Genomic DNA, 20,102 nt, shown 5'->3' on the forward strand with positions numbered 1-20,102 from the left:
ATGGTGTTCTTGTGTTGAAGCTGAGGCAGGCTTAAGTTTTTTAGAATAATTTTGTTTGGTGACTTTTATTAATAGTCTTTAGAATCCTACCTAAAGTTTTCTTGTCAATGCAGTTGGTAATTATAAGCAATTACCACACTGAAATACCTTCTATCTATACATAGCTATTACAAATTTCATGGAAATTTCAAACATTGATCATTGTAAAATCCACTTATATATTTTGACACCATGTACTTTTGCTTTTAAATGCAAATACCTCAAATGCCTGTTGGCCAGGAAATGCTGTCCCAGGTGTCTTAGAGCCTTCCATGGGTACTTACTGTAGGGTAAGATGTTAGCTATGGGGTACAGGTTTGGGTAGCCCCTAGCCTTAGCCTGAGCAATCATGTCTCATTAGGTGAGAATCTTAGTAGAAATCACTTAGAAAAATAAAATTGGAAATGCTGCTCTAATTATTTTCCAAAAGTTAAGACGACCAGTAAGGGCTTTCCCCTGAAGGTATGTAAACTATAAAATGAGAAAAGCAACCTGTTGATAAATGTATACCACAGCCAGTGTTTGTTTCTCCTTACCCATCTTTATCTTGTCAAACAGGGCCAAAAACTTGAAAATGAAATTTAGCTGGTCATGTGTCCAAGAGACAGTTTCATGGGGGAAAGTGGCCATCCTTTTCATAGGACAGTTTCTGTTTTAGAGTGTAAAGCTCAGGCTGTGTGCTTGGAGAAATGTATTGGGGCACATTTCTGTAGCTGGACTGGACCATCCAGACCACCATGTATAGAACCATCTCTTCATAATAATAATAACAATGTGTTTTCATCCCATCCCTCTTCACCCATCCCTGAATCATACACTTCCAAGGAGATCTTAGTGTGTTCAAGCACAGATTCAACCTTGAAATACTTAGTCAGGGCCCCAGACACTCTCATCTTCCACCATCGTAACTCTTGATGTAATACGAAGGGCACTAGTTAGAAGCCTGTTTTCTTCCTGGTTTCAGTGGCGTCTCATACAAAACTGAAAAGTTCAGATACATTTTGTGAGGAGAAAAGGGGTAGATGATTAAAATACTTTAAGAATTCATCAATGCCTGGGTTGTGTACTATCCCAGCTAGAACAAAACACACTCGTGGCACCGGACCTCTCATGGCCACAGCTTACACATGTAGTTACTATGGTCTGTGTAGTCACCTTCTAGACCACCTGATACTTTGGAAAGAGGATGTAAGTAGTTACCCTGTTCATAGGTATGAACCCCTTTAGTATAGCGTCTTTCTATACTGCTGCCATTGTAGTGGTATCATCATTATATGATCATTGTAGTGAGATCACCAAGATGCAGGCACTTTGTGGGTCGTTTCCCGACGTACATTGTTTACTAATACAAGTCTCAAGAGAGAGCTGATCAGAGTTTGGCTATTTTTAACCCTTCCCCTACCTCTTTAAAAAACTGATTTTAATTTTTTTTTTTTTTTTTTTTTTTTTTTTAACAGTCAAGGGTATAGTGTTTGAATCTGTAGTTACTGTCCTTGCTTAACTATCGACAGAGCCACAGTTGCCTCAGCAGCACTGCAGGGACCCAAGGCCTACATGGTCATCTGCATTGACATCTGGCATGACTTGTCTGATACTTTCATAGCTGGGTTTTGTCTTCATTCACATAACAAAGGCATGGTATATATTTCTTAAAAGTCACTTTGTCAAAATGACACTTGTAAAGAACTTCAGGCTGAATGAGTATGACTTTTACAATTTTGACTTTAAAAGTTGCCAACTTGCTACATACAAGGTGCATGGCACTCCCTCCCTCCTCTCCCAAAGAGAATGACTGTTTAAGAAATCGCTATCCTCCAACAACACATGACCCCACCCTTTGAACAGTAACAGCCATTTCGGATGCTACTGAATGGCAGCTTTTAATGTCTCTTTGCATACACACCGATGGATGTCAGAAGAGTGCATTGTGCATGGAGCGACTATTGCTGTGGTAATGAAGTGACTTTTTGCTAGTTTCTCTTAAAAATCATTCAAGGTCAATGGTGACTTGCATTTGCACGTGATCTATGAGAACAGAACATTATGCATAGTCCTAAAAAATTGCCATTGCTAAAAACAGAAAAGCAGAAATAACCTGACTAAATGACACACACCACCAAAAAACGTTTGTTTTTTTTTCTTTTCCAATTAAAAGAAAAGCAAAATGATCTTGAAGCTGGAGAAAGAGGGAGAGGCTTCCAAGTGGACTTCATTCAGAACCATAGCTGCTGACCATGGGTGTAGAACAAGCATTTAGATTTCAATGAGGTGTCATTTTTACGAAGTAACTTTTCTTTAACAGAGCTACACTTTAACGCTTCTGAAACTAAGAACCAAACCTTGGTAAGCGGAAGTTTGCTTACTTTTCTTCACCTCCATGGCTCAACTGATCACAATCCATCCGAAACATCCAAATGCCCCTGACAGTTTCATAGGATGAGTTAAGGGTGGGCTGGAGGTTGGGGAAGGGGTAACAGCTTTCATTGATTTCAGTGCTCAATTTGTTTGACCTTTGCTGTGATTTGCCAGTATGGAGTTTGCATACTGAAGTCCATTCATTTTTGTGGAGCTTATTTTATGAACACAATTGCAACTTTTGTTTTGGTCAACTAATATGGGTTCACATCAAATATGGGGTTTCATTAGAGACTCTGAAAATGCTGTCTTTGGGGATATGTACCTACTTTAACTTACTTTTGGTCATTGATTGTTTTCAGAAATGCACTAAAAGGGTAGATTAATACCATTACCATCTCTTCACTCTGTTCCCCACACACCACACCCACCAAAAGCAAATCCCAGTGTTACAGGACTCATTTCATCCATGAACATGCTGGCGTTACAAGTACCATCTTAATTTTCAGGGTTTTATTTCAACATTCAGTTTTCCATTTGGGTTTTGGTTTTTGTCTGGTGAGGGTTGGTATGTGCCTTTAGCACTCCTGCACTCTGGCGGGCAGTGCCTGACTTAACTTTTCTTTCTTTTTTCTTTCCCCTAGTGATCTGGTGAACGGCCTAGTAGCACTCATGAACAGCAACGTCAGCAGCCCTGTTAACTTGGTGAGTACCGCTTTGCATCTCCTTTGCAACAGCTAGAGGGTCTTTTGTAAAAGGGTCTCTTTGCTCACAATGAGCTTGTGTAGGACATCTATTTGCTAGGTACTCAGGTTAAATTCTTGAGTACTCTGCTGGAAGGGCTTTGTGGGAAGATCTCATATGTAAGGTGGGTGAGGCTTATGATAAAAGGCCCAGCTCATTTGTTTATGCCTACACGTTCTCTGTACATTGTGTTCCCTTATTCTTTTTAGGAAGCTTTTGTACAAGAACATTTAGAAAATGTATCTGTCTCAAAATGTGTCTTCCCTCAAATCAGAAGTGTCTGCCAGGAGCCTCCTAAAGCCCAAAGCTCCCATGTTTCCTTCCATCACTCGGCTCTACCACCCAAGGCCTTTCTTGTACCTACAGTTAAGCCTGGGCCTTCCTGAAACATTGATCTCTGGGTGCAGGATATCCTCTGCTATTGGGAGCTGGGGAAATTTAAAATTAACAGTTACCAGTCTTTTTCATGGTCTGCGCTGGGTAGTACACATGGAGTAAGAATAATAAGTCAGAGCAATGGTAGTACACCTGCCTAGCATGGACAAGGCCCTGTGTTCCATCCTCATTGCAAAAATAAAGACAGCAGCTGTTAGAGAGTGTGATGAAAAAAGGGAGAACAGTTTTCTTAATAACTCACCCACCCCACCCTAGTAAGCTGACTTCATCAAGCTCATGGAGACTGTCCCTGTGGCTCGCCCAGAACACTGGTCTAGGGCGGCATCCATTGCTGCTGCGGCTTTCTCTGGAAGGTGTTGGCACAGTTCTCTTAAATGAAATATGTTGTCCTAGGAGAGCTTTTATTATGAGACCAAATGTGCAGAGTAACACTAAAGTGACAAAAAAAGTATATTAAAGTTACTTGTCCTGGAAGCCCACACAGTGTGTGTGGCTCTTTAAATGAACTTAAATTACCTAAAGGCCATTCTTTAGAACAGATAGATGAAGGTCTAAAGTAGTATATGTTTGTACCTGGCCAGGATGAAAATCTTTCCAGAGCACGCCAGTAGGACAAGAAGGTGGAGTGAAGTTACTTGGAAGCAAGCTAGTATGGAGGCTGGTGTTCATGTAGCAAATGTCTTTCACATCATGTGTGGCCCAGGTAGGAGAGTACTGCCATTGTTATGACATTTATAAGAGAATTCATTTCCTCCTTTAGGGGAATCCAGAAGAACACACCATCCTGGAATTTGCTCAGTTAATTAAAAACCTTGTTGGTAAGTAGTCTAGACCACTCTGAATAAACTCATCTCCATTTACCCTGTCAGTTAGTAGCACCTTCCCTAGAAGCAGGTAATTAGTACAAGCTGATTGGTTGGATCAGAGCAGTACTTTTTATGAGAAACATTTTCAGTTCTTCTGAGCTGGGGTTTAGAAAGAGATGGGTTTGACTCTCAGGTCTGGGTGGGATGTGGGGCAGAGCTTTGTCCTCCAGGTGTGACGCAGTTGTGTTAAGACATTCTGCAATAGTGACCATTACTTGGTTTCTGAGCACTGTTCCCATTGGGACCAAATTTCAAGAGCATGGAGAAGGTGGCATTAGGTCTGTCCAGGTTGGATTAGGCTGAGTGACATAGGAGCAGTGTTCCCATTAAGGAACAGGATGTCCCTGGGTCTGACCTGGCCCTTGGATTACAAGTACCAAGGAAGTATCCCCTGACCTCATTCTTAGGCTTACTGGAGCTCTAGGAAGTCTGATATCCAGTCCAGAAATTTGAGTTCAGAACATGCCAATCTTGCCTGGACCATTTTATGATATGTGTGCTGCAGGCTACTCTGATTTGACCCTGCTGTCCCTTTGGCTGAATGGGCTGTTTCTTGTTGGCATTCCTGGCTCAGGGCTGTGGTGAGTTGCTGTGTACAGCTGGAATCCTGTTCCATGAGACAGAAGTCTTTTTGCCACATAGTGCAGTGCTCTATGGTTCCAGCAGTCCTGTTCAGACTAGCTTTCTGGCTATATATTCCCAGTGTTGAGGCAGGGTTTATTCCACTCACCGTGTGCCTCCAGTCACTATGCCTTTGAGACCAGAGGCTTTCGTATTCTGGTACCATGGATGTAAACTCTGGCCTCCAAGATCAGAGTGTGTACCAGTGATCCATGTGCACCTCAGAGTTTAGAAACTGAGGAGAACTTAGGATTTCTACCTTGCTGCTGTGTGACTTCCCCAGGTCACTGCAGTAGTTCTCTTTTGTGGTCACTAGGGTCTAGTCAGGCTTCTCTGTCCTCCACATGATTTATCCAGCAGCAGAGCTGACATCTCACATGTTGGTTCCAACTCACATTCATATATTTGTGTTTATGGGATTATGCCCCATAGGCACATCTGCATCTGTTACATAGAGGTGGAACTTTGTCCTTGACACAAGCCCTTTTGTTCTCCTAGTAGGCTCTTCTGGGACCAGAAGCATGCAGACACACTCCTAGGTTTGTGAGGACAGTCCTGTGTGTCTTTGTTAGAGCTAAAGGGTCCTTCAGTAGTTCCTACTGAATTAACAGAGTAGGACCTTTGTTAGAGCTTTAGGGTCATCTTTACATAGGCTGGACTGTCCTACATCAGTTAAAACTAGCAAGGCAGACTTTTCCCTTGCCAGAGATGGTAAAACAGTGCCCCTGAGCAATACAGGATTCACTTAGCCTTCCCTTTTCTTCTTTTTCTTTCAAATCTTAGGTAGTGGAAGTGAAATTCAGTTTCTCTCTGAAGCCCAGGATGACCCACAAAAAAGAAAACCAGACATCAAAAAAGCAAAACTGATGTTGGCATGGGAACCTGTGGTAAGTATGAAGGACATCCACTGCCTCAGGAGAAACGTGCTTGCCTTCCTTGTCCTCCTTCTCCTAAGCTTTGGCCTTCATTAGGTTTCCAGAGAGGTAGGGAGGGCTTGAGTGTTCAGACAAGTACAAGGTTTTCTCCACAGGCCTTTCAATGGTATCTGATCCTCGGTTAGTGAAAATGGCTTGGGCTTCCAACGAGCTCTGTTTTCAGCATAGTGCATAAGTTTCCATTCTCTTGCTGCGATAAAATACTCCAACCAAAAGAACCTTGGGGAGAAAAGTTATTCGGCTTACACTTCAAGTCATAGTGTCACTGAGGGAAGTCAGGGCAGGGACCTAGAGGTAGGAATCTGGAAGTAGGCACCGTGGAGGAGTGCTGCTGACTTGCTCACTGGCACATGCTCTGCTAGGTTTCCTATACACCCATGACAACCTGCCTAGAAAATGGCCCGATCCTCATTAGGGTGGACTGTCCTACATCAGTTAAGACATCCAAGGCAGTATCTCACAGACATGTCTACAGATGAACCTAATAAAGACAGTTATTGTATTGAGACTCTTACAGGTAGTTGTAGTCTGTTAGGTTAAAGGTCACTGTTAACTATGATGTATATCAATCTCTAAAGGCACTGTTAATGTGTTTTGGTTGTTTTTTCCATTGCTACAGCAAAATGCCTTACATAAAATAAAGGAAAGCTTTATTGTAGTTCAGAGTGTCATGGATATCAGTCCTCCATGACAGGGAAGGCATGGCAGCCAGAGCTGCAGAGTCTGTGGTAGTTGCTTCTTACATTGCAGGGCCAGGAAGCAAAGAACCAGAGGCAGATATATCCTCCAAAGGCCTGCCATAGCACCTCTGCAGGTGCGGTCACACGTCTGAAGGCTCCACTGCCCTGGAAATAGAATCCTGAGCTGGTGACATTTTAAATTGAGATCATCAGATGATGAAAGCAGCATCATTGCAGGACCCTAGTGTCCAGGGCTAGACTGGCTGGCAAGGTTCCATGTCTCCATGCTGATGGGGCTCCAGCTGGAACGTGTGAAGGTAACGGACATGGAGGAAGCTGATCTTCCACACCTTCCTGGGGCTTCTAGACTCTCAGGCTCTTCACAGTCTGGCGTAATTGATTAGCAGTTCTCAACCTGTAGGTGTGGATATCCTGCATATCAGATATTTACATTAAAAGAGTAGCAAAATTTCCGTTATGAAGTAACAATGAAATAATTTTATAGTTGAGGACTACCATAACATGAAGGTATTAAAGGGTCACAGCATTAGGTCACTATACTAGACACTGAAATCTACCCAACTTCTCTCCCACACTGCCAGGCCGTATTCATACTCTGAACACTCTGTCTCCTTCCCTTCCCTTCCCTTCCCTTCCCTTCCCTTCCCTTCCCTTCCCTCTCCTTTCCTTTCCTTTCCCTTCCTCCCCCTCTCCCTCCCTCTCCCTCTCTCTCTTCCTCTCTTTCTCTCTCTTCCTCTCTCCCTCTCTCTTTCTCTCTCTCCCTCTCTCTGTCCCTCTCTCTCTCCCTTTCTCTCTCTCGCTCTCTTTCTCTCTCCCTCTCTCTCTCCCTTTTCTGTCTCTGTCTCTCCCCCTCTCCCTTTCTCTCTCTCCCCCTCCCTCCCTCCCCCCTCTCTTGCTCTCTCTCCCTCTCCCACTTTCTCTCTCTCTCTCTCTCTCTCTCTCTCTCTCATTCTCTCCCTCTCTGTCTCTCTCTCCCTTTCCCTCTCTCTCTCTCTCCCTTGTTAGTGGAGAGCTCCTCCCCTGTCCTAGAACACCTATCTCCCAGGGCTGCATACATCCCCTCAAGTGTCAGCCCTTTACAGGCTTACCTCCTTGGAAAATTACCTTGGCCAGCCAGTTTGCAGAAACAAGATACCTTATTTCATCTACTGTTTCTGGCTGTTCACTCTGCTGTGCCCCTCTGGAGAGAGAGTTTTCCTGGACAGAACATGTAACCTCATCATGGCAGCTATGCCAACAGCTGTTACAGAAACAGGTGTATAAGTAGAGGATAAATACAGGGCAGGTGGGGCTGTCTCACTATAAGAGCATTAGAGGGCCAACCAGGAGACAGAATGTTGCCCACAGCTCACTTTACCTGTTAAAAATGTATAGCATAGTAAATGTGAGGAGGTAGAATCTAGAATGTCAGAATCTGAAGGATATTTTGCCTCCAAGTATGCCACCTACAAGCAGTGCCCACAGAAGCCAGAAGAGGGCATCATATATCATGTGAAACTGGAGTTACACATGGTTGTGAGCCACTATGTTGGTGCTGGGAACTGAACTCAGGTTCTCTACACGAACAACAAATGATTTTAACAGCTGAGCTGTCTCTGTTCTCTAGCCTCAGGTTCTCTATAGTTTTTTGAAGGAATTTGTTTGTCCTTTTGTCAGTAAAGCATGTGTTTTAAACAACATATTTTGGGAAAACCGTCAATGCTTATCCATTAAATTTTACACACACATACACACGTGCGCACTCATGCCCAGGATATGTGTTTAGAACTTGTATTTTATCAGACATCATCTGAAAGACATGGAGAAACAGAATATGAGACAGTTGTTATTGAAGTCTTTGTAGTAGGCATCTGGATTGATAGGAAATACATTAGCGTTTCATCCAGAAACACAAAGATAATCAAGCAAAGTTGTTGAGCATGCATATGATTGTGGGCAGCTTGCTGAGGTACAGAAGGCATCTTAACCAGGAAAAAAGGTGTTTTTATGTGTGTTCCTATGATGTTTGATGATCCTAAGCACTTTCATATAGCTGTTGGCCATTTCTGTGCCTTTCCTTGAAAAAGTGCCTAATTAAACCTGTTTTTGTTTTTGTTTTTAATTTCTGAATTAAGGTCCTTATATATTCTTAATTTTAACTCCTTATCAGATACATAGTTGGCATTTATTTTCTTCCATTCTGTAGGTTATGTCTGCATGCTATTTATTTTACTGAGAGAAGCTTTTTAGTTTGATTAATTTGTATACATTACATTTCTCCTCTGCTTTTAGGGTCTCATGTAGTGAGTATATAACAAAATGTTCATATTTAAAGCTTCTACTGTGGTGTGCTTTGACACCTATAGAACTGCCACCATAATCAAGACAAACAGACAGACAGACAGACTTCTCCTATGGTATGCTTTGACACCTACAGAACTGCCACCATAATAAAACAGACAGGCACACACACACACATACACACACACACACACACACACACACACACACACACACACACTCCAGCAAATTTACTCTATTTCTTGGCAGTGACTCCCTCCACAGCTTTCTCTTTAGCCTTTGACTCAGCAGCTAATTGGCTTTGTTTTCTGCTTCCAGTTCCAGGTTAAGATCCCTTCAGTTGTTATGTTTCATGGGTCCTTCCCCACCTATATTGTCATGAGGGAGGCCCGGTGAGGCTGGTGAGAATAGCCTCCTCAGAGCATCTTCTTTCCATTGTGGGAGGATTTCCTCAAAACTGTGGGCCTACACATATTTCAGAAATGCTCTTTGCAGCTAACTAGAGTAGGCTTGCCTACAAGAGGAGACTCAGGAGCTCTAAGGGCTGGAGCTCACTGATAAAGTGTTACTTGCTGAATACGAAAGCAGCACTAAAGGCATCTCTGAAGTGCCCTTGATGCGTTCCTGGCCATAGTTAGGCTTTGAGTGTCCCCATGAAGCAAACTCATCTCCAGGGCCCTCTGCTGTTTGCGTCAAGGAAGCCTTTCTGTTGATGGTAGTTTGTTTCTTTTTCTTACTCTCTCCCACAGGTCCCATTGGAGGAAGGGTTGAACAAAGCCATCCACTACTTCCGGAAGGAACTAGAATACCAGGCCAATAACCAGTATATCCCCAAACCTAAGCCTGCCAGAGTGAAGAAGGGCCGGACGCGCCACAGTTGAGGTAGCCTTAGGATCTAAGGCTCTGTTTTACACTTAACGAGATGGACTTTTGTGGGATTTTTTTTAAAAAAGACTTAAAACAGGTGTCATGAAGAACAAACTGGAATTTTACTCTGAAGCTTGCTTTAAAGACATTGATGTGCCTAAAAGCTCCCTTGGAAATCTGCAGACTTTGCCTTGCACTTTTTAAATCTGTCTTTTTTATGTACAACAGCTTAGATGCATCTCTGATATTTTCAGGTTTTTTATCTTGCTGTTAGAGTGTATGCTGTAACTGTCACTGACAGTTTTATTTACTGGTTTCTTTGTGAAGCTGAAAAGAAGCATTAAATGGGGTAGGAATACCAATTTTATTTATAAAAGGGGTACTTATAAATGAGACGTTATACTATGCATAAGGAATAAAAATCCAAGCAGTATTGTCAGGTGGGTGGTGCACTAGTGTTTATTTGGGAACAGATGAAAGAACTCTGTTGTAAAGCTTTGTGTTTCTTTTTTAATTCAGAATTTTCTAAAGGCTTAATTTTCAGTTGCAAACATGACTTTGAAACATCCCTGTTGGTTCTTGATCAAGGATATTTGAAATCACTACTGTGTTGTGCTGCATATTGGGGCTGGGGTTGGGGACAACTTTAACATATTCTTGGTTAACCATGGTTAAATATGCTATTTTAATAAAATATTGAAATTCGCTGGTCGTAGACTTTGAGCTACAAAGGTTAGTTTTCTGCTTTGCATCAGGTGTTGGGTTGCTGAGAATGATACTTGATCTTAGTTTGATGAAATTCTGAGAACATCCAGTTTTACATTATATACTTAACTAGGTATGTGGCTGTTAGAATCATCTGTGTGCTACTTAAGGCTGAATCTGCATATGATACACGTATGTGTCTTTATCTGAAATGATTGAAGCCAACTTTCAAGTTTCAGGATTTATTTTAACTTGATATATTTTCCTAGACTATATATACAGTTCAAGCACCCTGAATCCCAAAGCTGTACTATCCTGGAGTCTGAAATCCAAGTGTCCTTTCAGCACTGGGAATTTGGGACTTGGGGACTCAGGCTCTATTAACTGTGGGGTGAAGTTCTCAGAGCTCAGCCTGAGTTAGGATGGGTTTTGTGTCCTTTAGTAGCACAAACCACGTGGAACAAAAACTTTTTTTTTTCTGGTGTAGAATTCAAGCAAGTTTTGTTGAGTGAAATGAAAAGCTTTAGTTTTCGTTTTCATTAAGAACACTCTCAATGTTTGTGCTGGCTTCTATTTTGCTCCTTAAAATTAATGGGTGAAAATCATAATGCACAAAAGCAACCTTTCTCCAAGCAGATTGACCCTGTATGGTAACAGCTGCAACCCAAACAGATGCCCAAGAGGTAATGGTGTGGACCAGGTGGTAGAAATATCTGAAACATGAAGGAGTACCTGTGATATATGAGCTTTGCCTATCCTTCAAAACATTGTTGTTGTTGTTATTTTAAATAGAATATGTTTTTTGAATGAAAGGTTCTAGAATCTAGCCAAAGATGCTCTGATTCTGCCATGCTAAATTTACCAGAAGATTCTGAAACTAGAGCTAATATTGAACATGATATAAGAAAGAAGAATCAAAAATAACCTACACAAACTCTTTCTCTCGCTCTCTTTTGCTAAGTACTTACTTAGTCACTAACTACACCCCAGCCTCTTACTTTTAGTTCCTATTATTTGGTCTGAAGTAAGTGATACATCATCTACAGAGGTTGGGTAAGCAAGTGGAAACTTGTTTGGAAATTAGTAATGGTGAATTTGGACCAAAGAAGCATGTGGACAGAAATAGCTCAGAGCTTTGTGTTGCTAAACTAGCTAGGATAATTTGGGAGTATCCAATATCCCAAGGACCCAGAATTCTCTTAGTTTATTACTCACTAACATCTGGAATTCTTTCATAAGGTTCACTCTTCCGGCATCCATAGAGTATTTACCAAATAGTAGAAGAGAAACAGAGATGTGTATAATTTCCTCTAAGAAAATGAGAAATGCATTTTGGAAAACACAGTGAGCTTTGATAGTATCATGGGCAGAGAGGAAATGAAGTTGAGGGGTATCATCAGGGATTAAGTAGGTCAGTCGTCAGAATGCAGCCTCTGCGCATGAGCTCCGCTAACTAAAGGAAGACGACAGAAGATGTGTGTCTTCTTTGACCCGCTACATGTGAAGCCATGGAACACTGCATTGAGAAGCTGTCACCACATAAGGCTGCTGGAATGGGTCCAAATAAACCTCTGTTCTCTAAAAGGTACTGAAGTCTAGTATTTCTAACAACATAAAACATCAATAAAGGAAAGCTGTACCGCTTCAGATGTTTTGGTACAGTAACAAGATTCATACAGAATTCAGTGTTTTTAAAAGTCTGTTCTGGTACTTGTTGAATTCTGAAATTTTGATTTATGTATATTTGTTTGAAACTGATATGATATAAAGACCCAGGATAAAAGTCCAAATATCTGACTCAACATCATTTGCTAAGTTTAAAATTAAAAGAAGAAACATTTTTTGTTTTTTAATTTATTATAATTTATTCATATTTCATCCTCATTGTTATGTCACTGCTTCTATCTTACCGTTCCCACCCTTTCTCCCCCTCCCCTTCCCCTAGACCTCTGACAGGGGAGTCCTCCTCCCCCACCATCTGACCACAGCCTATCAAGTCTCATCTGGATAGCCTGCACCCCCTTCCTCTGTGTGCCCCCATGGTCTCCCCGCCAAGGGGAGGTGATCAAATCTGGAGCACCAGAGTTCATCTCAGAGGCAGTCCCCGCTTCCCCCACAACTATGGAGAATGAGATGTCCATTAGCTAGATCTGAAAGGGGTGAGGGAGGTCTAAGTTCTCTGCATGCATTGCCCTTGGTCAGTACAACAGTCTGTGCAGGGCCCCCTGGGTCCAGATCTGCCAGCCATGATGGGCTCCTTGTGGAGAAGAAGAGACGTTTTTAAGAGAACAAGGTAGACAAACTCTTCTTATACTTCAACTAAGTAAAGTAAAACATTTTGGACATTGAATATGAAACAAGCATAAGACTGAATGTGAATAAAAATGGTAGCCTGCCCAGGGACTTCAGGACTTGGGGAAAAGACACATTGATGTTAGAGGCTGTATTGCATTGTCCCAAATTCATGTTATCTAAACTTTCCCTTTACTCTGGGACCCCAGAATCCAGAAACCCATTCTATAAAGTTAAGTTGTGATGAAGTCTTCAGAGTGGGGCCTAATCCAGTCTGACTAGTGTTCTTAAAAAAAGAAATTTAAACTCCACACATTTGCACACACAAAGGTCCTGTGAGAACACAGCAAGACAGCCATTGTCTGGATGGCGGTGTGTGTATCTGTGAAGATAGCCTGCTGACAATTTTTTTTTTAAGACATAATCTCACTCATACTCATGATCCTCTTCCATCAGCCTCTTAATTTGGGGAGTTATAGACATGTATTATCATGCCTGGTTACCACCTGTACCTTTTCTTGAGCTCCCATCCTCTAGAATTGCAAGAAAATTCCTGTTATTAAAGCCACCTACTACCTCTATAACCACCCTAATAAGCTAGCATTAGTGGCTGTACCCTGGGTTTCCTTTTCTGTTTAGGAATCCCAAACTTGGAACTGGAGAGGCCCAGAAGCCAGGATGGTAAAAGGGGTGGTGGTAATGGTGGTGGTAGTGATGGTGCAACAAAAAACTTTTCTCTCTAGACCTGTTCTTTCTAGCCACTGTGCTAAAAGGACACAGCCTGGGAGATTTTTTTTTTTTTTTTTTTTTTTTACTGTAATGGCTCTACTAGAACCGAATAGTACTTAAAATGCTATTCGCTACTCCTATACTGCAGGCGGGACCAGCAATCCCTTCTGCGACATGCTGCTTCAACCCCTCACCATGCATGTACCAGCGTCTCTTGGAGCAGGGATTAGACATGAGAATAGACTTGTGTATCTGCTTGCTGGTAATTAGTACATCACTATGCTATCAGACAGATATTATGGGACCCCAGACTTGCATTGGGGTACCCTTCTCACCACTAGAGTGATATCTAAAGGTGCCTGTCAATGACTATAACAGGCAACATGGAAGCCAGGGGAGCAGTGAAGAAACATACACTCCTCCCAGATGAATGTCACCATTGAGGCCTAGTGCATTTGTCAGTGCTTCTACCCAACACTAGAGCCCTGTCAGTGAAACCAGTGTTCAGACCAGACCCAGGGTCTTACCACACTAGTTTTAGTCACAAGTTACTATACCAAAACACAAGAAGATGACACAGTAAAGGACAGAAAAGCAAATGTTGTACTGAGAGGACTGCAGTGCCAGAAATAACTACTGTTTAAAAGCAACCTGGGATTACAAGCTATGGTGGTTTGGATATTCCCCATAGCCTTCGGCATTTGAACACTTGGTTCCCAGTTGGTTGCACTGTTTTGGGAGGTTTAGGTAGATGACATTGTAGGAGGGATTTAACAACTTTGCCCCATTTCCTGTTTGTCCCCTCTGCTTGCATTTGAAGATGTGAGCTATTGGGTTTCTGCTGCCTTGCCTCCACATCATAATGGACTCAGACCTCTGAAACAGTAAGTCAAGCCCTTTATTGAGCTGCCTTGACCATGGTATTTAATCACAGTAGCAGAAAGTAACTTTAAAATCATACTTTAAAAGAAATGAAAACCAGCTCAAAAATCAGGCATAAAAATGGAAACTTTTATGCAAGTAGATCCATATTTATCACCATGCACAAAACTCAAGTCCAAGTGGGTTAAAGACCTCAATATAATACCAAAGACCCTGAATCTGTTAGAAGAAAAAAATGGGGGAGAGCCTGGAACTCATTGGCACAGGAGACAACTTCCTGAACAGAACACCAACAGCCCAGGCTCTAAGGTCAACAATTAATAAGTGGGACCTCATGAAGCTAAAAGGTTCTGTAAGGCAGAATACTGTCAACAGAACAAAGTGACAGCCTACAGACTGGGAGAAGATATTCACCAACCTTACATCTGACAGAAGATTAATATCCAAAATATATAAAGAGCTCAAGAAGTTAAACATCACCAAACCAAATAACCAATTAAGAAATGGGGCTCAGAGGCAGGCATGGTGGCGCATGCCTTTAATTCTAGCACTTAGGCAGAAGCAGGCGGATCACTGTGAGTTCGAGGCCAGCCTGGTCTACAAAGCGAGTCCAGGACAGCCAAGGCTACACAGAGAGACCCTGTCTCAAAAGAAAACAAACAAACAAGAAATGGGGCTCAGAATTAAACAGAATTCTCAACAGCGGAATATCGAATGGCTGAGAAACACTTAAAGAAATGATCAACATCTTTAGTCATCAGAGAAATGCAAATCAAAATGACTCTAAGATTCCATCTTACACCCATCAAAATGACTAAGATAAACTCAAGGGACAGCACATGCTGGTGAGGGAGGATGTGGAGAAAGGGGAACACTCCTTCATTGCTGGTGGGAGTGCAAACTTGTACAACCATATGGAAATCATTCTGGCACTTTCTCAGAAAAGTGAGAATAGGACTACCTCAAGACCCAGTTATCACACTCCTTGGAATATACCCAAAAGATGCTCCACCACACAACAAGGACATTTGCTCAACCATGTTCATAGCAGCCTTATTTGTAAAAGCCAGAAACTGGAAACACAACCTAAATGTCCCTCAGTTAAAGAATGGACAAAGAAACTGTGGTACATTTACACAATGGAATACTACTCAGCTATTAAAAATTGGAAAATCTTGAAATTTGCAGGCAAATGAATGGAACTAGAAATGATCATCCTGAGTGAGTTAACCCAGACCCAGAAAGATACATATGGTATATACTCACTTATAATTGGACACTAGCACAACAGGGATGTCTCCTGAAACTCTTCACTAAACAAGAGATTGGGATACGTGCTGGGACTTCCTATTGGGACTCCAAGTGAGATAGGTATGGGAGAATGGGGAAATAGAAGGATCCAGAGGGTCCTAGAAACCTACAAGAAGACCATCAAGGCTGGCAGATCAGGACCCAGTGGATTCTGCTCAAACTACTGTAACAACCAAGGACAATGCATGCAGTAAACCTAGAACCCCTATTCAGATCTAGCCAATGGACAGCCCATTCTCCACAGTTGTGTGGAGAGCAGGGACTGACTCTAATATGAACTCTGGTGTCCCCTATTTGACCACTTCCCCTTTGGGGGAGGCCTGACGGTACTCAGAGGAACAGTAAGCAGGCTACCAGGATGAGACCTGGTAAGGTATGATCATATGGTCACAGACCTAGGCAAGGGGAATAGGGTGAAAGAGGGAGGGAGAGAGGGGAGAATGGGAAGATACAAGTGAAGTGATAACAATTTATATGTAATCTGAATAAATTATTTAAATAAATAACAATTTTTAAATGGAAAATTTTTAAATTGAAAAAGTAACCAAATTAAAGGCTGGTGATGAGTTCAACGTGCAGCTACCAGAACAGACCTGCCATGTTTTGAGAGTCCCAGAAAGAAGATGGAGCTGAAGACAATTAAAAAGAGAAATTCTGGCAAGTTGCTACATTGGGAAAGGTAAATGACCCAACAGAATAAAAATGCTAAGCAAAGCACCAAGAGAAACCAGAGAAATCAATACCTGGCACTTCACTGTCAAACTGGGACTAGAACCAAAGAAGAGGGCAGAGACAATCCTTAAAACATCCCAGAGGAATGGTACATAGCCCCAGAGGCAAATCTGTTGTTAATGTGAAAAAGAAAAACTCAATTCTGGACTTCTGTCTGTAGTGTTCAAAAAATGTCTTGCAGGATCTCTGAGTTCAAAGCCAGCCTGGTTAATATAGAGAGCTCTTGGCCAGCCAGGGCAACAGGACAAAGTGAGACCCTGTCTACTAGGTTCTGCAGATGAACAGAACTGGACCACTGGAGGAAGGTGGGTGACATGTGGATCTTCTTTTTGTGGCTGTGGATGATGCCTTTCAGCACTGCCTTCTTGTCTTTCAAGGCCTTCGCTTTGGCTTTGGGAGGGGCAGGACCTTCCTTCTTCACATTCCGGGCCATATTGGTGAAAAGTAGATGCAACATTTTAATAAAATACTAGTGTTATAATTGATGTTAATTGTGAACTTGAAAGACTCTAGAATCACTTAGGAGACAGGCCTCTAGACATATCTATGAGAGATTATCTAGATCTAGGTCAACAACTGAGAATGTCATTAAGGGGTTGTCTTGATTTTGTTCATTGATGTGGGAAGATCCATTTTAACTGGGTAAAAGCATTCCCAGGGCATGGATCCTGGACTGCACAAAGCAGAGAAAGCAAGCTGGCCTTGGGTAGTCATTGCTCTTTCTGACTGGTTGCAATGTGACCAGGTGCTTCTATTTTCTGCACCCTGACTTCCCTGCCATGATGGACTTGAACGGTGAGCCAGAAGAAACCCTTTCTCTCTTAAGTTGTTTTCTAAGGGCATTGTATCACAGCAACAGGAAAGAAGACTAAGACAACAAATTGAATAAAGTAATATATAAAAATAATTATATGATGGACTGTGAGATGGTTCAGCAAGTAAAAGGTGCTTGCCACCAAGTCTGATTCATGAGACCCAGAAAATCTGAGAGAACTGAGAACCAACAAAATTGGAGGAGAGAACTAACTCCTGCATTTTATCCCTGCTCTGCACTCAGGCCCTAGTGTGTGTGCACATACATAGATGCACATACATAAATGCACATACACATGCAAAATGCATGTAAATTATTATATGCTATCACCAAATGGGGTCTACTCTAGGGATGTAAAGTTGGCTCAGTACTGAAAGCCTTCAATGATGTAATCTCCAATCTTAAAAGGCTAAAGAAAAATGTCTCATGATCCTATAGGATGCTAGAGAAACAATCATATTGAATACTACATATGTATTATCTGTGTTCTATGCCATCTTTCTGATGAAACTTGAAATTAAATGTCCTGCTTCTACCTTATAAAAAATTTCTCAGCCAGGAAAAAAAAAAGGAGCTAAAAATCACAATGGTAAAGCTAGCAAGCTTAATTCAAAAACAGCAGTATCAGACCTGAGTCACATTCTGATGGACATGTCATTTAGAGCAGGGGGGGTGGTGGTCTTTAAAGCTACCACATTTGCTTCTTGCAGGAGCTGCTAGAGGTCTCAGAAGAGGGCAGGAATACACTGTTCTCTTCCCAGTCCATTGGCAAAAAAAGAGGGTTTATTTGGGCTTATGGCTCTAGAGAGATAGGAGTCCATCATCATCATGGTGGGAAAGTGTGACAGCAGGTGGGAATGGTGACTGGACCTAGAAGCTGAGAACTGAGGACTCCGGTCTTAACCACAACAGAGAAGTAATTAATACACTTTGAGAGGAGGGTTAGAGGTCTGCAATGAAAAGAATAGATGGGCTAACATTGGGTGTATATTCTGGAAGGAGGGGAAGAAAAGAGAGCATATGTAAAAGATGCTGTATTATTCCTAACTCACTTGCTACCCCCAGGAACTGGCTACTCTTAGGTCTTTCTGGCAAAGATTTTCATGTGTAACAAGAACAGAGCAATTCTTCATCCCTAGATGTAGCCATAGTCCACTCTGCACATATTAAAGAGAGCTGGACTCTGAGGATTTAACAGTGAGCAGATGAGTGTGAACCCTGTTGGAAGAGTCTCAACATAAACAAGATGAGAGACTGGTAACATCAATGACATGATTTTCTCAGGGAAGGAGAGAGAGCTGGCTTAGATGAACAAGGAAGAGAAGTTGACAACATTGAGTGCTAAACAAGTTTGGAAGCTGGATAGGCACATTGCCACCTTCCAGAAGATCACAGTAGCATGACATATTGAGAGACTAAACAGGTGAGATGACTGTAGCACAAAGGGATAGAGAAAATAAAGGAGCCAAAGAGGCAAGCAAGAGCATACAGACTAATTAGAAGTATTCACTCTAAATATATTACTGGAATTAGTCTAAGTGTCCCTTATCTCAATCCAGAGATGGGCTAATTAGAAAAGATTTATTTGTTATAGTTGGATCTGGCTTCTGCCAAAGGCCTTCTTACTACAGGATCCTGTGGCAGAAGACAGGAGCAGGAGAGCAGAAGAAAAAGAAAGGGACAGAGTCACTCTTCTGACAAACTTACTTCTGGGATGGCATCAACACACTCTTAAGAATTGGAGTGAATCACCTTTAAGCATAGTGCATACAGTTTGTAATACAGGAGCTTAGGAGGATACATTAAACCATGAAATCTTTCAAATAAGGGATTTCATCAATGGGGACTAGGGACCAAACATACATATTTCTACAAATTCCTAACTCAAACTTAGTGGTCCTCTCAGTTATAAGTATGGACAACAAGCTATATACCAACACTCAAGGGACCAAGGCTGAAGGTCTCCAGTTTCAAGTAAGCCTGTCTACCTAATACATTTCCTCCAACAATCAACAAGTTTTAGATGATGACACTTTTTTTCTTTGTGCATCCCTCCAATGATGAAGAAAAGTCATCATTTGCAAAGCCAAAACCAGTCAATCATTGCCTGCAGGAATCTAAGAATCCAAAAAAGCCACATCTCTTTGAAGCCTGCTCAGGGCATGGGTTAGAGCCCCAAGGCAGACTATTGTGGGGAAAATCAGAAAACAAATCTTTGAGTCTATGTCTTGATTTAGCAGCCAACTGGGAAATAGCTGCACCACACAGAATTTTTACAGTTGCACGTGGTGTTCATGGGTAAGGGTAGAGGAAGCGCAAGATGCCTGAACTGTCTCTACATTCTCAAATACAGAATCTACAGTGGTGCCTGTGTAGTGAACTCTATGGCATGTGAGCCACTGGTGAACAAAAACGCAAGCACCTTCAGGAGGAATTAATTCAGGCTTCAAAGAAAAGAAATGGACTGATTTTACAAACTATGTAAAATCTGGGCGGAAAAGTTGGCTCAGCAGTTAAGAATAGCTGTTGCTCTTGCAAAGGACCTGGGTTCAATTCCTAGTACCCACATGGAGAATCACAACTATCTCTGACTCTCTTGCCAGGGGATTCAATGCCCCCTTGGCTGTCTTGGAACTCACTATGTAGATCAGACTGACATGGAATTCATATATTGAAGCAAAATGCCCATATAAATAATAATAATAAAATAAATAAATCTAAACATTTTATTCTCAATACTTTAAAAATCTAGTCAATGTGACATGACATCTAAGAACCTAGAAAAAAACACAAAATGACAAAGTAAGAAATGACAAAAGCATGAAAGTATATA

At 41.8% G+C, this 20,102-nt stretch overlaps 1 protein-coding gene across 1 annotated transcript in view; it reads left to right on the forward strand.

Moving 5' to 3' along the window:
- Positions 1-9,828, forward strand: part of Uxs1 (UDP-glucuronate decarboxylase 1) — a 79,245-nt gene extending 69,417 nt beyond the window's left edge. The window contains exons 12-15 of the mRNA XM_051152688.1: positions 3,039-3,099; positions 4,295-4,352; positions 5,805-5,908; positions 9,687-9,828. Coding sequence (XP_051008645.1) covers positions 3,039-3,099; positions 4,295-4,352; positions 5,805-5,908; positions 9,687-9,818 — 355 coding nt within the window. The 3' untranslated portion in view covers positions 9,819-9,828. The remainder of the gene's footprint in view (positions 1-3,038; positions 3,100-4,294; positions 4,353-5,804; positions 5,909-9,686) is intronic.
- The last annotated feature ends 10,274 nt before the right edge of the window (positions 9,829-20,102 follow it).

This window comes from Acomys russatus, chromosome 11, assembly GCF_903995435.1.
Source record: "Acomys russatus chromosome 11, mAcoRus1.1, whole genome shotgun sequence".
Classification (NCBI taxonomy): Eukaryota; Metazoa; Chordata; class Mammalia; order Rodentia; family Muridae; genus Acomys; species Acomys russatus.